The sequence below is a fragment of the Sebastes umbrosus genome, chromosome 23, assembly GCF_015220745.1.
Source record: "Sebastes umbrosus isolate fSebUmb1 chromosome 23, fSebUmb1.pri, whole genome shotgun sequence".
Taxonomy (NCBI): domain Eukaryota; kingdom Metazoa; phylum Chordata; class Actinopteri; order Perciformes; family Sebastidae; genus Sebastes; species Sebastes umbrosus.
In genome coordinates this window covers 19,070,949-19,089,084 of record NC_051291.1, presented here as the reverse complement: position 1 = coordinate 19,089,084, position 18,136 = coordinate 19,070,949, and the positions used below count along the sequence as shown (strand labels likewise).

Here is an 18,136-nt window from a genome sequence, read left to right as displayed (position 1 = left end):
GCAATAAAATGAAAGAAATTATTAACATACTTAGGGGGAATAAACACACACTTTTTCTGACTTGAGAGCTGAGAGCAACCTGGTCAATTAAAAGAGGACACGACTCACGACTAAAGAGAAGTGACTGGGAATAAAGGAGGCAAATGAGAATAGAAAACAGTCAAAGAAAAGATGATGAGGAAGAGGGGGAGAAGAAAAAGAAGAGACGGAAGCAGATCACAGATCCACACACTGGAGGCAAACCAAGCAGGTATTTCCCTACAAGTGTGCATGAATACACACAAATAAACCACACAGGCATCTGTTTCTGGTGTGTAATTAGGATTATCTTGTTTGTTTTGGTTTGCTTGTTGGAAATCAGTGAAGGCGTCCGCCCTGCTGTGCAGACCTCCCAGCGGAAATGGAAAAGCTGCCACAGAAATGCCTATTCCGACTCCAGACCCTCTGGCAGCGTGAAATTCAATTACAGACAATTTCTCACCTATCACAACTGCATTAACAGGAGGTCCCCGAGACAGCAAACATAATGTGGTGCACAAGTACCAACAGGCTACACAGAGATGCACATTTATGATTGTGGAGGCAGAGGGGATTTGAGACATGTAGACGCATGTACAGTACACGCACCTGTGTTTGTGCAACGGGACTGACGCTTTTGTTTTCCTGCGAGAGGAAGAAGCGGATGGACATGAAGAGCTCGTGGATGCAGACTCGGAACTCCTCCTCGTTCTGGCCTCCGGTGGCCAATGAGAAGAGCCGGCGAGACTGGATGATGTACTTGAAGATGTACTCGCTGGCCTGGAGGAAAGGAAGAACAATCGTCGTTTATCATCTGTGCTGTGATGAAAAAGCCAAACAAGCCAGACTTCCCTTCCAGCGGAAATGGGTAAAGAACGATGTGACATTTCATTTTGCCCCTGATGCATTTCATCCATGTTCGACTTTTATGACTTTCTCTGATAGCAAAAAGTGGTGTGCACTTTTGTTGAAATGACAGATAATTGATTCACTGTTTTAAGTCAAATGCCAAACATTTTTTGCTCTAGCTCCTCAAATGTGAGGATTTGCATCTTTTCTCTGTTTTATATCTTCGTAAATAGAATATGGCCAGGTTTCAACCAAGAAGTTGATGGTAATTTTATTCCCGGGACTACTTTTCAAAGAACTAAAAGGTTCTTAAAAAAGGTCTAAAGACCTGCGAAGATTAGGCAGCGGCACTGTGTGTGTTTTACCAATCAGCGACAGTCAACCCTGCAAACCCCTCACCAAAAGTTCGGGTACTTTCAGAAACTACCACCCCCTAACCAGGGCCTTTTTTGGGGGTCCCTAGTACTTAATTTAGACCCTGGTCCCTGCAGTCAAAACACAATGAGTTCCTCAAAAGGTTCCTAGATCCGGGGGAAAGTTCCTACGGTCGAAATGGGGCTTATATTTCAGTTTTGGGCTCTTGTGTTAGGCATTTTTCATGATTTTCTTACATTTTATAGACAATAGTTATTGAAAAAATAGCGTCAGATTGACTTATATTGAAAGACATAATTAGTTGTAGCCCTAGTGAATACATTTTATAAATAAATAGAATAAAAAATAGATAAAATAACAACTATTTAACCTGACAGTGATCAAGATCACTGTAAGATATTGTATTTTTGTATATATTGTCCGTCTTTACCTAGTATTGTATTCTATGGACCTTCTCCCTGTGTCCTTAATATAGTCATTATTATTATTATTATTATTATAAGATCATTTGACTCATATATTGTGGAGTTTATCTACTGTACTACAGTACATTGAAAGTGCCCTGCTTTTTTTCACAAAGTTGTCTAAAGATAACCTGATTCACATTTTTCTTCACTCCAAAAATAAACCTGTCTAAAGGAAGTGCTCTAAATAAAAACTATTGACATGCTATGAATCCCTCATACTGTACAAGGAAACCTTTAAACACATCTGCGGTGTATCGCTCATTTATTATTTACTGTATGACAGCGTAACATTTACTTCTGGAGTACAGAATGTACCGCGAGAAATGATAAACGGGGAAACCACAGTACAGAAGCCACAATGTGCCTCTCTGACGCCGCATCTGCATGAGTCAATAGAATAATGTGATGTGGATTCCCAACACCAGAGGCACTGGCATTTCTGCTGATTAAAATTGCATGCAGCATAAGAGATTGAGGAGGGGAATAATGAATGGTGGCGAGATGTATTCGCTGCTGATGAAGCGGGGGGAAGGAGGGGATAAATTAGGAGGAGTGGCAGCGAGAGGGAGAAGTTTGTTTGTTTGTATCTCAGGATGAATCTGTGTTGATGGTGTATGTGTGTATATATGCATGATTGTGTGTCTGAAAAACAGCATTCTGGCTGCCTTTGCCTGTGCCTTTGCAAACGCCTCACCTTGAGCACCTGCTGTATGTGATCCTGGTGTTCTGCGTCAACAATGCGGTCCACGTACCACTTCAGCACTTTGATCAGGTCCCTAGAGAAAACACACACACACACACACACAGTTATCACCACTCACCCCCTAGCCACATCACACGTAGCTTCTCTCACTGGATTTAGCAAATAAAGATGAGGCAATGCAGAGTTTTTAAATGAAACCCTTCATTACAAATCAATTTCAGAGAACTTGTTTGCTAGTTTTTCATAAATACGGCTGTTACAGCTCAGAGTAATGATTTTAGGATGACAGGCAAATTCAATAGTTCCAATTCCAGTTTTTTAATTGGTGCAGTTTAGAATAAAACTCTTCAAATCGAGGCAGATATTTCGAGAGAGGCGTCCTCTTTGTGCTACAGTAAGCTGGTGACAAAGAAGGCAGACAGTGATTACTGAATGAGAGGATATTCTCATTTTAATCACGACTGGATGACATCTTGCTTCCCCTATTAATAACTTAAGATAGTTATAATACTTTCTGTGTTAATTAATTAAGGTGTGACACCTCGAAATGAAACTATATCACAGGTAAAAGAGTTTAAAGCAGATGGTTGTAGCAGCAGCGTTCTGTGTGGGTGCATGCGAAAGACTGGAGAAAAAAAAAAGAGAAGAAGAAGAAGAAGAAGACAGCGCCAACAGCACGTTATCTTAGCAGGTACAGAGAGTGTGAAGAAGACAGCCGGTGAGAACAGCAGGTTGTGAATATGTGTGTGTGTGTGTGTGTGTGAGTGTGTGTGTGTGAGTATGTATGTGACAGATAGAAAAAGAAAAGAGGAGGTAGAGAGCAAATGTGAGCACAATTTGGTATTTCCCTTTTCATCAGCCAGGGGGCACCATAAGCATTTCATTCACACTGTTGACTAAATCACAGCACTGACGCAGGTTGGCCTCTCTGACTGCCTGCCTGCCCATTGTGATATGTGTGTCATTAGAATACAATATACGGGGAAGGCTGCATTGTTGAACGCTCAAGGCACAGCTGTGGCTTTGAACAGCCACATGTGGAGAAGTGGAGGCTGAAACGTCACATACCTGTAGGACAAAGCTCCGGCAAAGTGGCTCTCGATGTAGGTGTCCATGACTGGTTTGAAGTGCTGGAATTTGCTGTCCTGGAGGAGGTTGATGATATGGACCTGGAAATACACAGAGAAGACATTTTATTATAAAAAAAACATTCCTTGACATAGAAGATTAGGTTTTGTGCAACTCTTTTTTTTCACCCCTTAAAATGCAATTTTTACCCATATAAAGGAGCTTTATGGTTGACACATTTCACACTGTACAACAGTATATATATAATATATAATATAATATATTCTGTATCAGCTACCAAAAAACATAATTTGAGGTGATGCTGTTTTGTTAACAATTGCTAAAGACAGCTAATATAATGAATAATAGTGACTCATTTTTCAGATTGTTGTTATTGATATTGAACTTTAAACTCTAACACCAATATGGGACATCCATGGTGAGAAAGTAAAATGTTATGAAATGCCACTTCGCAGACACAACATTGTGTTATCAGTAGAAAAAAGAGATAAAAGGTATCAAATATATAATATATGAGGACAACAAAGTAAGATTCTAAAACAGAGAACGAAAATGTATATTAAAGTTCCCGTGAAACAGCTAGCAGAGTGCTATTTGCTTCTGCATATTAATGTATTTCCTGTAAAAACATTAAGCTATAGGGAGGGACTTGTTGTGGACATTGATTGGCGTTTACAGTAGCCAATAGCGCTGAATGTGTGAAGGAAGCGCCATCTCATGACACCCTGCAATTGAATGAATGGGCGTGTTTACAGTGGAATCTAGACATGCCTTCTCAGGAAACAGGAGGGGGAGTAGGGGGACTCCCAGGAGCTGGCAACTGGCTGGGAGGCAACATTTTAGGTGGCTGCATCTACAGTATACGTGCTGAGATCTGAAGCCGACAGTGCTGCTGGTGAAGGAGAGACGCAGGCTCATTCTCGCGACGGAGATGATGCATCCCAATGGTAGGCTTGTGTCTATATTAAAGTCGTTAAATTGGATGCAATATTCTAAATATACGCCCCTGAGTGCAACGTGAGTCATCAACATTTTTTTTTTGCGTTTTCCAGGATATGACAAACTCTAAAATACCATTAAGAATACCAACTAAACAACTTTTTTGTCATTGTTGGGCCAGATACTGGCGTATAGGTGATAATATATATGTGATAAAACAACTTAAACATCTACTTTGATTTCATAGGAACATAACATGTACAGAAAAGCTAAAGCTAAAACCATTTTGACAGTGGCTGCACAAATCACGCCTTATTTCCCCTGTGTGTGCAGGACAGGTCGTTGTGAAATGCACTGAATTTGTCCGACCACAGAAGATAAGTCCAACACGTCAGACTTGTAGGATTGATCTCAAAACCACAAAACGGAAACTTGATGACTGCAACGGCTCGCCAGACCTTTTCATCACTGATAACGCCACGCTGAGAGGAGAGAAAGTGTGTTCATGTGTCAGCGTGAGACTGATGCAGAGAGAGAGAGGGACGTGCAGACAAAGAGTCAGAGAGAGAGAGAGATCGATCACAGGCCTCGCTCTATCAGCGCAGTGCAGCGTGACCGGGGCGAGATTGGTTCAGCGAGCTCTGTGGCGTTACATCACTAGATCTTTCTCCGTCAGTAAGTTTGTTTCTGCTTTCTGTGTTTGACTCTATGAGATTGTGCTTGACATATAAAGAAAAGGAGGAAAAGATTCATTAGAACAACTTACTTACCAGTGAATCAAACACCTTGAGGCCATATCTCTGAGAACTTTCATCCAGAATACCAAAGAGAGTGTCCAGCGTGTCCTGTAGAAACTGCACAAAAGAGAGTTTATATATGTGTGAGCTGCAGCATCAAATTAACTTGACATTTCAATATTTGAACATCCTCTCGACTTGAACTTAAAAAAAACACACAGACTGAAATCAAATCAGAAACAATCAATACTACAAAATGCCAGGATAGCGAATGCAATTCAGTGCAGAGAAATCTCATCGCGGGCCTACTTTGACAATCTCGGAGCCATCGATCTCCTTTAGTTTAGAGAGGCTGTCGTTGATCCTTTCGGGGTGGGCTCGCCACTTCAACAGGTCCAGCATATCTCCTGGAGAAAGACAAAAAGAAGGGAGGTATAGAGATATATAAAATAGTAAATGAAGGAGATAAAGACAAACAGAAGTGCAGAGCACAAAAAGATCAAGACACATGTTGTGCTTGCTTGTAAAAGAAAACGCAGGTTTATGAGAGCAACATGCACCTCAGATCACAAAGCAGCGCCACACCTTTCAATTATAGCCCCAAAAACTCCACAGAATCCAAACAAATGATGACATTTTCAAGTGTGGCGGGATAAAAGAGATAAAAAGTCATTTTCCCTGAGCCAAGGTCCCCAGACACGCACATGAATAAAACATAAGCCTCGAGAAGAAAAGTCTTTTAGCTGTCTCTCCGGATTCTGCTCAACCTGAAGTGTGTCTTTTTGCAAACTTCATGTGTGAATGTGTGTGCGCATGTGTTTTCTGTGCACGCGCTTGACTGCATTTACCAATCTGTCGAGTAGATTTTGTCATCAAAAGCGCTGCAATACTTCTATAATCAATGTATTCAGGGAAATTAACAGCCTGTTGCAAGTAATTTGTGCCTGTAGCTTTTTTCTGTTTATGTATTCTACCGTCGACTTAATGAGGTAAAAAATGATTCATCAGTCACGGTTTTATTGCAGCCTGAAAATACTGTTGTCTGGTACAACAGTGACAGTGTCTGGTGAGGTTCGAAACGCTGTCAACATACACGGTATATAGGAAGTGGACGTAGTCACCGTGACATCACCCATTGGTTTGTGGACTGCTGTTTTGAGGCCTTGAGTTTGGCATTTTGGCTGTTGCCATCTTGCTTTTTTGCAACCAGAAGTGACACAAGAGGGTGGAGCTAAGTACAACCGAACGCTGAAAAAGACATTTTTAGGCGACCAAAATGTTAATATTAACTTTCATGAACTGAAAACACACCGTGAAAGGATTAAAGTTGTAAGACGAAAACACGGACAACTCCCAGATCGGACAACGCCGTGGTAGCGACCTGTCAATCACAAGGTAGCCACGCCCTAAAGCATCCCCTGCTTTATGGTCTATTTGACTCTAAATGGGACCATAATTTACTAAATGAACATCATGCTGTATTGAAGAAGACTTGAAACTAGCGATTGAGACCATAAACTCATGTTTACAATGTTTACTGAGATAATAAATCAAGTGAGAAGTAGGCTCATTTCCTCAGGGACTTCTATACAATCAGACTTCTTTTTGCAACCAGAGGAGTCGCCCCCTGCTGGCTGTTAGAAAGAATGCAAGTTTAAGGCACTTCAGCATTGGCTTCACTTTTCAGACCCATTGGCAGTGACTCAGTGGAGAAAAATAAATGTCTCTTTTGCTGCACACCTTATATTTCAATTCATGATTATTATTGGCTATTGTTTACAGCAACGATGAGACTACAATTCCCACTCTGCAAGCGGATTTATGAAAGCAAAGATTTATAGGTTCATTAGTGAGCACTGCAAACTGGAAGCTATTCCCACCCCCCTGCATGTTCACAGGTTGTTTTTCACACACGTGGATGGTTTGGATAGAAATATCACTTTCTCACCTGCACAGAACGTGTCACTCGCTCCTTTTTGTTTATTTAACACATGGCATTTTACCATTTTGTTAGCCTTTTGTGAAGTGTTGATCACTATCTTTGGCAGTAATATAGCTCCACACCCCGACTCACAGAGCTGCACAGAAGCACGGGACCATCTAGCGTACAAGCTAACTCCAATTTTAAAAATGTGACAAGAGTTGGAGCGTAGCAGCAAAAAAAAAAACACCTCACCGGGCAAGCGGCCAAAAAAATTCACAATCCCTGAGTCTAAGTTTACCATTTTGTGTGAGCTTGGTGGAGCAGAGAAAGCTGGTGATCCAGAAAGACTCCTTGGTGCCTTTCAGGGTCTGGTTGTTGGACGGGAGGTTGGCCTTGGAGAACGGCAGCTTCAGGTAGCGCGTACACTCTGCCAAGCTGGTATTCTCCTCACACTTTGGAAACAAGGAAGGACAGAAAGAAAAAACATTTTGTAAACTGGCACAGAAGATTTAAAGGAGAGGAGTGGAAGAATGTGATATTATCAAAATGCATTTGTCAACACATTTCAATGGATTATATGTGGGTGATTTTTATGATTGTACAACAGTGTTATAGGTTTTCTAGAGGCGTAGGGTTTTAGGCTGTATATCAATCACGATTGAGACATTTAAGCCATCGCACATAATCAATCACGGTTGTTATTTTTGGGATTTAATGCGCCGCCTTAATGCCTCCAGCTGAGGCTGTTTGAGCTCCAAAAGCTACCACACAGTTTGGACTGATTCTTCTGTGTCTATTTTGGGTCTGAGGAGAAACTAGGCCATGCCAGTTTCATTGAGCTTTTCAGCAACTTCCAACTGGCATTAGAACGGGCCTTTCCCCCCCCTCTCAACGGTGGGAACACACTGGACTACCAGAGTTGTCCTCTAAAAACTGGCAGGCTCAGGTTAGCGGGTTTCAGTAGGATTAAATCTGGCCACTTGACAGGGAAAGAAGACAATGAAAAGGAGGAGTTTTTGTTTTTTAAAGACTGTTGAAAATAAATAATGAGACTTTTTGGTCACCGTTCGGCCTCGCTGCCATAAAATGTATGAATGCACTCCATGCTTTTCTGTCCTTCACGGAGCCTGAGGTTTATGCACACACCCTTCGCCTGCAGCTGAGGAAAACCAAGTAGTCTGCAATTATTCTGAATTACACCCAAGACGGTCTTGCAGTAGCTTTTAACTGGCCATTTTATTTGCTTTAGTCTTTTGATGTTTCAAAACCAAAATGTGTGAAAAGGAGTGTAAGCGTCTTAAGGTCTGTAGGACATAAAGGGTCATGCTAAATACAGAGACTTCCTGAAATGAATTGAGTTGTCTCTTACAATGTAAAAAGCAAAACACACATATTTACACTCACTCGCGGTTCAATTCAACTCAACAGCTTAAAAAATGTTACGTAAGAGAACATGACTCATGGGCCAGTGGGTTTGTAACGGAGCGATGTGAGCTGTTTTTTCAGCCCCGTGGCACCAAACAGTGTGATAACAGAATGGCCTGCATTTTGCCATTTAGAGCAAGTGATTCACATAATCATATACGGCATGTAATCCCATCCGAGGTAGCCTTGGTGACACCAGTGTGATGCAAAACACTTGAGTGGGTTCGCGCAGGAGGATCTCTAAGCTGCAATTTACCAATGAACAGAATGACCATGGAGATTTGTTCTTTCTGTCTACTGAAATCTTTTGTTTTGAAAGTGCACTTTTCCTTTTAAATACCATGCCAAATGTGCCCTGCAAGGACTTAAGACTGGATGGCACACTGATAAAGGCCAAGTATCTTGAATTACCATACCCCTGTTGTTGCATGATACCACTTAACAAAAATAAGTGGCACTGAAAATAGTGAAATTATCACATACTGGTGCTTCACAATAAGATTAAATTTTGGATGGAACTACACATAAAGAGGAATATTCCTGCAGTACAATATCTAAGCGCCGTGCGCGTGCCAAAAACAAATATCCCGCAAAGCACACAGTCGATCTGATCGCATGTTGTTCGGTCCAAACCTTTGTGGTGAGGCTATGAAGGTTTTACCTTATGGATAATGAGCTCATGGGTGCCATCTGGCAGAGTCCTGCCATCTTCCTGCATCAGAGGGACAAAGGAGTAGCCAAACAGTTTCTTCTCTCCCTTGTCTTTAGCTGTCAAACAACAACAACACATGGACATGGCATTGAGTCCAAAATAAACAAGCACAGACTGCATGACAATAAACAAAACAAAGACTAATGTTATGAAACTGGTTCTTTTCAGATTATGCAATACAAATGAATAAATTGGAAAAAAGTGATCTGATGCTCAGCCTTCAGTGAATGTGTTCTATTTTAGGAATGTCACGACAGCAGAAACTCAGTAGTCGATACCAATACCAGTGAAATTCCACGCTTCTCGATACCAATTTGATACGACGGTAAAAAACAAAAGTAAAACAATGAATCCCATGTATTTCAGTATGCCCTCCTTATTAACCATTTGCATATTGGTATTTGTAATGAAGTTAAACAGGTCATAATTCCCTCTCTATTATGTATTTTATATTGCTGTGAAAACATCTCCTTTAAACAACTGGATCTATTCAAGTTTCTCCCCAAAAACTACATTTTACAAGATCATGATAACGTTAGAATTTATCTAGCCCGATACTCTTTTTTTTTTTACTGAATAGAGCCTGAATGCAACATAATGTAAATCAATGGCACCTCTCATGTTGAGATCGACAAGATGAGAGCTAGTTAACGTTAGCAGTCAGCAGCCGGTAAGCAGAACAGTCCTGTACGGAGCTAACAGCGAACGTTAACTGGCTCATGTTCTACCGATTTCAACACTGATTTGTTATTCACAATGTAGCATTATCAGAGAAAAATAGGTTTGGTCCCCTGGACGCGTCAATAGTGAGTTTACTGCATCCCAAACACATTTTCTATCGTCCCCGGGACATTGGGACGCTGTTAGTCCCAAGTTCTGATGGTACCTATGGTACCTAGGTACTGTAGAAAAACGAGTACCGTCACATTTTCAGAATTTTGGCATCGACTTACTACTGAAGCATCGGTTCTCGTGACATCCCTATTCTACTTAATGTAAACTCAACACCAAGCTGAAAAGCAGTATTGACCATGTACACAAGCATGCAGGTGGCACACACTCCTGTCTTTTACATTATTCCATTGATCGATAATGGAAGAGTGCCAAGAAATGTAGCAGTGCATCAGCAAAAGGAAATAGAAGACTACTACCTAGCAAACATGAATGCAAACAGTTCGTTCTTCACTTTGCATGTTAACTTTGCAAATGTTTTTTAAGGAAGGAAATGCATTCAACAAGATTGTTAGACCTTAATGATGCACATAATGCATCTGATGAGAAACACAAAATCTTGACAGGAAAACTCTATATGGTACCTTTAACCTTTAACCACACCCAGCATTACTGTTGGGTATGGTCATAATCTGTTGCACTTGTAACCACACACAATGATGCATATAGGGTGCATTGAACACACCCTCAGCACACTTACACACAACTTTAACCACCGGCAACAACAAGATTATTCGATGCTGTTAAGTTAGTCTTCGAGGGCCTGATTAATGTGGGCTGCTGTTTTTAAGAAGCTTTCTGGAAGCTCTGGGCATAATTTGCATTATGAACACATGTAATCTGATTTATCTGCTGCTTTAGCAATAAAGTGCTAATGTACGCACAGCGGGGAAGTGAGGAGTGTTGCACTAGCAAGGTTTCTGTTTCCTTTTATTGCAACACACCACTTAAGCGGCGTCTACCATGCCGCTGTGTGTGTGTGTGTGTGTGTGTTCACTCTCCCAGGAACAGCACAAGTTGTACTGTATTAAACTTAGAAAATGGTACCGCACCATGACCATTTTATTTCTGTCTCGCTTTGCTGTGATTAAGTTTTTTACACCAGGAAAGTTATTGCTTACAAGACTGCAAACTTTTGCTTTTTTGTGGTGTGTGTGGCTCCTTTCTAATCTCTAAACCCTCATCGCCTTGGGCGCCAGGAGATTAGGAAAGATTAAGTGGTACTGTGTTGAAACTCAGGCTTTGCTGAGCGTGGCAGACCAGGTAGAGATGGATGGATGTTATATCTTGAAACCACCCTACCAAACACACTATGCTATTATATAGTACAATTTAATAGTCTGGGGGCTTGTTAGGAATTCAGGGTTTTAGATTGTAAACAAGGAATTATCTTTAAACTGTCGAGTGAGAGAAAAAAAAAAACAGCTGCTCCTAACAATAAAGTGCTGAAAATAGTTTCAAACTGTTTGAAATATTACAGAACCTATCAACAAACAATCAGCTGTAATAAAATAAAGTATCGCACTGCTGGCGCTGACAGGTTCTTACAGTCCCCTTTAGCATCATTTAGGAACAACACTGGGCTCCCCACAAACAAATTAACAATTCCTGCCGCTGCATAATGAGTGCAAAAACAAGACTGAGTTAAAAAGCATGTTCATAAAAAATTCTGTTTTGCCTTAATTGAAAATGAAGAGTGTCTGCTAATCACATTTCTACAGGCAGCTTGTCCCAGAATTTGGGAGCCCTCCGTGTAATATGGTCTCCTCGGTTTGGTGTCACCGCAGGCTCTTAATGGGCAGCCCTTGGGTAGCGATGCTAGCACTGCGAGCAGTAATAAGGCTACTATATCTACTGCACGCAGCCACACAGCCTCCCAGCTTGGCTGCAAACGGCATAATAATATCAGCTTGTTAGGAATGAGAAGTGACTGCCCTCTCCCTGCAGCCCAGAAACAGAGAGTGAGAGCAATATTTTGGTCATAATTAACAAGTTTTTTCTCATTAGGAGGTGAGAAGTTGGACAAACTAGTCTCATTATGAAAATGCTTTAACAAGGACACACTTTTTACACAGTCTATTTGGGGGTGGCAGCAGCGTCTGGGCCCAAGGCCGGAGAGTTGGCAGTGAATGCTTATTGTGCTCTTCTCCCTCCACAACAATACCTCTTTACCTCCAACTCCCCTGGATAATCAACTGAAAAATAAAGCAGTGCCTCAGGCATTCACACATGAAAAATGCGTGAAAGCCTGGAAAGATGTGTTCACTTGACCTTTCCTGGATAATTTAAAAGTTATCCACAATCCCGTTCCCACTTACTGGAGCAGTGTCGGAACTCGAACCGGACGTGCGACCCGCGAAACATGTCGACCGGGATCGGCAGCTTGATCTGCTCCGCCCAGCGGGGGCTGTTGTTGTGGTACAGCACCAAGGAGTGGTACTCGTCCCCACCTGGTTCACCAGCGCCGGCAGCCACGTGACTCTGAAAGATAAGAAGGAAGAGAGTAAGAAAGGAGGCGGAATGAAAAGAAAAAACAGGATGTGAAAAGAGGAAATGAGAGGCCGGGCTGAAGGGTGAGGTAATGGGCCAGATTTGGAAGGACACAATGAATTAATGAGTCAGACATGAAAAAGATAGGAGTGTATTGCAAAGCGTCCACACACCACAGATGTCAATAAAGTGAGAATGACACAGTTTACATGTGTGTGTTTATGTGTGTAAGAGGGTTGCATGCCATGCGGTGGCAGTGGCAGTGGCAAGCAGGGTTATATTTGAGTCTATTTTCTGTTCAAGGCCGAGGCAGCGCAGGAAACCACATGAGCAGGCTGTCACAGTGCTGCACCAGAAATGGGCAACACACTGGAGAGACACTTAGCTCTCATCTGGGTCAGCGATATTTAAATGAAGAGTTTGGCTCCAATATAAAACACCCGCTATTAGAAAAAAAAAACTATGGGATTAATTAAAGCATTTACTAGCCTTAAACAAAAAAAAATTCTGTATTTTTTCAATGGTCCTTGCAACATGGAGACATAAAAACTATGACATACAGTTGCTGCATAAGAAAAAAAAAAGTGTTTTTTCACCTTGAGGATCTGTCCATCGATATCCAGCACGTAGACGGTGATCTCTACGTTCCTGGCAACGCTTTTCCCACCCTTCTCAAACTCGCCTTTCTCCAGTGTGACATAAAGGTCATTCCTCATCTCTCCTGCAGGAACAGGAAGGTAAAAAAAGGCAACAAGGCATCGATTATGCATACGAGCAAGTATTATTAATGATCTCTCAGCAGCTTGACGTCAATTTTTAGCGGTAATGCTTCGGGACAGGGGTGGACAGCATTTAGATTAGTGGCACTGAATGATATATTTTCTGCTGACGTGAAATCTAAGCCTGAGCTATGACAAGATTTAAAATCTGCTGAAAGTAGACTTGGTTGCTAAAATCCATATTCTGTGATTACAGCAGAGTAACAAGTGGCCATAGTACACCTATTTAGCATTGCACTCTGACAACACTGTCAAACTGATGCAGTACATCCAGATATATCATCTTTTTTTTATTACACGCATTCTTCATCCTTACACAAAAGCTGGTGCATACGTTACCCACAATGCAACTCAACCACCAACAGTTCAGTCAAAGACATGGTTGTGTTATGCAAGCAACAGATTTCTTTTATTTTCAAACTTGTAGTCTTCAGCCCCAACCAACGCTGACTCAAGTGACATCACTTGAGGCAATTAATCAGATTTCACCATAGAAATAGAATAGGAGTAGAACGGACATTGAACTGTTTTCCGTGGTCATTTAACTAGCACAAAAGGAAAATGGCGATTGTTGTTAGTTAGTTGTGACAACACATGTCAGTGCAGACGGAGCTCCAGAGACGGCTTGTCCTTTCCGTGTTTTTGCCCACTACAATGGTCGCATTGGCAATGGTACACATAAAAAAATTGCCGCCACTCTAACCATCCTGCTACGTTGATTTGAATGGGAATGTCCGTTCTATTTCTATGGATTTCACGCACCTCCTTTTGGAGCCATGAAAGGCTTTATACAACTTTTTTTCACACATGCAGTAGTACTCCCCAAGATCTGTAAACAGACTTCTCATTCTTAAAGGTCCCATATTGTAAAAAGTGAGATTTTCATGTCTTTTATACTATAAAGCAGGTTGAAGTGCTATATAAATACTGTTAAACTATCAAAACGCTCAATATACGGAGAAATACACACAGCCCGTATTTAGAAATTTTGCGTTTGAAACAAGCCGTCAGGATTTCTGTCCATTTGTGATGTCACAAATATACAATATTTAGACCATTACACGGTTTTGAACATAAACATTCTAAATGTGTCCCAGGTTATTTCCCCTGTTGCAGTGTATGTAAATAAAATAACCTGACAGGAAGTAAACATGGACCCAAACTGTTGCCTAGCAACGCAATTCCGTTGCCATTCAATTGCAATTCCGCTGAAATGCACACAAAATGGGACCTTTAATTGTAAGTGCATATCTGGTCGATATGTATATGAGAAGATAACGAAATGTATACAATGAAGAGAAACGTGCTTGAGAGCGCAAGGTGTCACATCTTATTACGACAAGGTTTCGAGTTTGATCCTCAACTAGCCGAAATAACTATCAACAACCATGCATCCTAAAAGTGAATAAAATACAGCCCCTTCCTGCACATATATTTCATAATATCCTGGTGAATTCAAGTGCTTTAAACAATGAACTCAGTGTCTCTTGTGCTGCAATCTGTAAAAACAATTAGGGACACATAATCCCAGGAAGTAATATTCTACATCTTTTTGTTATAATTGCAGCTGAACGTACAATGACTGGACCAGGCAAACACATTTATTTCCTTCTGTGGGGGAAGTTAAAATGGTGCAAAGTGCTCTGGGTAAGAAAGAGGATAGGCCTGCTTCCTCTGCAGCCAAAGCTGCGGTCAGACACATTGTTAAATAGGTTCCCTATATAACCTCTGTGAGTGTGTGTGTGCGCGCTCATCATATCTCTATCTCGAGGGTCAACATCGATTTTCTGCTCTTAACAACAGTAACCATGGCAACATAGGGCATTCTATATACACCCTTACTGTACGCTCGCTTCACACACAGAGAGCAGGAAGGCAGACACACACGGGGGCAGTTTGTTAATGTACAACAGGAAAAAAAGGAAGTGGAGAGGGTGTGGCCAGAGCAGCTGGAGAAACACACAGTGAGATACAAATCCAGAAAAGAGAGACAGAAAAGGAGAGAGAGAGACTGTTTCCATAGCCCAAGGGCAGACTTACACAGGGAGAAAGGGTGAGAGCACTCAGCATTAAGGGTTTGTAGTCAGACAAAGACAAAGAGAGAGACAGTGAACATAAATCTGTGTTAGTGAGGCGCTGGGGGACCCGCAGTCTGTGGTTTCTCTTTATCTGTGTGACCAGACAAGCACACCTCACTTATTTAAAAGAACAGCTCTGCTGTGGAGAAAAAAAAAAGTCCCCTGATGTCCAGCTCTCATAAATGAATGACCAGACAAAGAGTCAGAAAGCTGCTTTTTTCCACAGTCTATGTAAATATAAACATGTTAATCTTCAGTCCCTTGATTCATCTTACATTCAAGTGGTTGTACATTAGTTACCGAGGCAACAAGACCCCATCCAGCTAAGCCTGGGGGGTCTCTGCAGGGGTCTGTGAAGAAGCTATCTACAGTAAGTGATGCCTATCTACCTGAATCTATCTGAATATTTCATCTTTCCGAGGGCAGCCTTAGGTGGAATTAAATATCAAATATCACACATGAGGTAGGTGTGTCAACTGTTACCAAGGCAACTACAGTAGATGTTATAAGGCAGGTCAATGTATACAATACAAACACTAAAAAATATATTATTAAGTATATAGCATCAAAAGGTGTCAGCTACAATATTATTTCATGAATTGACATTTTATATAGAAATCAGCATTTTATTACTCTGAATCCCCAGTTTATGACACCTGCTACCTGGTCAATCTCTCCTCGGTATACCCATCTGATGCATAGGAAATGATATGTTTTATGTCTCCAACAGCAGTAAAAGCACTTTATGGGGAAAGTGAAAAACATGTTCCGTTCCAGGTCTGTTGCAGGTGGTCCTGTTTCCTCTAAAAGTCCAAAGATACGCAGGTTAGGTGAATTGGAAACTAAATTGTCTGTAAATGTGATTGTGAGTGTGAATTTGTTTGTCATCTATATGCAAATTAGCTTTGCGATAGATAGGATAATAAGGGATTTCAATAATAAATCTGGAAGGAGAACTGGGTGGTTTGTATGATCAGAAATAGCCACCATAGAAGGGAATTCCAACTTCAACAGAAAACCAAAGGAACAAAATGTCATGTGCATGATAGCCAAGTGATCTCCGGGATGTGTAGTGGAAAATCACCACAGCAGTGACTGTTTAGCACCAAAAAATGTCAGCAATACGTTGAATACGTTAATGCTGAAGTGGTTAGAAGATTAGTCGATTGGCAAATCAGCTGATGTTACTACAAGTTTTTGTTAAAGGTGGGATGTAAAGATATCTTCCTTAATTTAATGCATTTCTTGAACCAGGATCTTGGGGCAGGATATAACACAGTGAAGCCCCCCCCCACACATGATCAGCGGTTAAACCATACTGCGCTAGCTGTGCCATTGTTTTCCTATGGGGAGAGTGGTGCTACCCTCGGTGTGGTGCACCACTCAAAACTTTGACCTTGGTTGCTGCTGACCTTTCAAAGTGCAACCAAGGAGAACAGCTGCAACTGTTGTTGTTGTTGTTGTCTAGAAACAGTGAATGGCGTTCCTTGTGCTCTTTTGGGTGACATATTTTACCTGCGAGGCTCTGCGCCCTACGTCTCCGTGGGTAAAGAGCAAATGTCTTATCGTGTGAAGGCAGCTGAAGAGATTTGCGCTTGGTGGTGATTTCGAGTGCACCACGCTAAGGAGAGCGCTTCTGCATACTCGGGAGGCACCGCTCTCCACATAGAAAAACAATGGCACAGCCAGCGCAGAGCAGTTTTAACACTGATCATGTGTGGGCGACTTTATTTTGTGAATGCAGCTTGAGGGACCAATCTTAACTGTAAAAAAAGATGGGGTATCAATTAGGGGGGAAAAATGATGTGACATTGGTTGGTTGTCATTTTGTAAAAAATTCTTAACCGATAACCGACCCTCGTTAACCGATTATTAACCGAACAGATATTCGTTGACGGGAGTCCCCAGTTCACCCGTCCGGGAGCGCTATGCTGCGTGTAGTGTCGCGAGCCACTTTCCCAGTAAAAGTCTCCAGCGCACATTTAGCTTAGTTTAGCAGGTTGTCAGCTGTGTGTCTGCCCGGCGTAACGATACTTTGTCTGCCCGGCATAACTTTAGCGAGTGGCCAACAAACAGTGTGTATTTGTGCTACGTTAGCAGCTCTAGCATTGCCGGAGGCTTGCCGCCGCACACGTAGTCTGCGTAACTTTAGTGAGTTTCAAACAGACCGTGTGTGTGTGTTGGCCGTGAGAGTGAGGTTGCTGGTGACGTATAGCCGCTCCTCTGAGCCGCTCAGCTTTTGAGTTAATTATCAACATTTCTTTTAACCGTTTTAACCGATAGCGTTAATCGGTTAAAATGCTTAATGTCGGTTAACGGTTGAACGGTTAATTATGGGCATCCCTAGTTGGCATTGGTTGGACAAGTTTGTTACTGGTGCACAGCGAGATCACCACCCAGGAAGGAGTTATAAAAGTAAGTCAGTATGGGCTTGATCTTGTGTTCAAAACGTCTAGAGAATGCAATGAAGTCACTTCTTAAATTAGCGATGTGCAGGGATTAAATGCTATTCCACCATCGGACCTAAAGAGAAGTTATCTGTGTTGAGCAACAGGAAAGACTGTTCACATCCATGATGATCTCATACCCACAAGACTGAGGAAGTTCATATTGAAGCTGAAAATCCACTTGGGACCGTATTACTTGCGTAAGTAAAGCTTGTTTGTGGTGTCCTACCTGGCATGATGACATCAGAGAAGCCCAGTTTCCTGGTGATGGACACGCCCCGCGTGAACAGGACCATGTACTCCCGTCTCAGCTGCTCTATGTCCCCGTGGAGGAGCTGGAGAGCCACTGCCAGACCTAGCAAAGGAATAATA

The 18,136-nt window shown here is 41.8% G+C and overlaps 1 protein-coding gene across 10 annotated transcripts in view; it reads right to left on the bottom strand.

Annotated features, from left to right (window-relative positions):
* Nucleotides 1–18,136, bottom strand: part of dock4b (dedicator of cytokinesis 4b) — a 142,450-nt gene that overhangs the window by 51,252 nt on the left and 73,062 nt on the right. For all 10 annotated transcript variants that reach the window (XM_037761280.1, XM_037761281.1, XM_037761288.1 and 7 more), the window contains exons 13-22: nucleotides 17,994–18,119; nucleotides 13,057–13,181; nucleotides 12,289–12,451; nucleotides 9,188–9,294; nucleotides 7,400–7,553; nucleotides 5,487–5,584; nucleotides 5,211–5,294; nucleotides 3,481–3,581; nucleotides 2,404–2,485; nucleotides 628–798 (exon numbers count right to left, since the gene is read on the bottom strand). In XM_037761280.1, coding sequence (XP_037617208.1) covers nucleotides 628–798; nucleotides 2,404–2,485; nucleotides 3,481–3,581; nucleotides 5,211–5,294; nucleotides 5,487–5,584; nucleotides 7,400–7,553; nucleotides 9,188–9,294; nucleotides 12,289–12,451; nucleotides 13,057–13,181; nucleotides 17,994–18,119 — 1,211 coding nt within the window. The remainder of the gene's footprint in view (nucleotides 1–627; nucleotides 799–2,403; nucleotides 2,486–3,480; nucleotides 3,582–5,210; nucleotides 5,295–5,486; nucleotides 5,585–7,399; nucleotides 7,554–9,187; nucleotides 9,295–12,288; nucleotides 12,452–13,056; nucleotides 13,182–17,993; nucleotides 18,120–18,136) is intronic.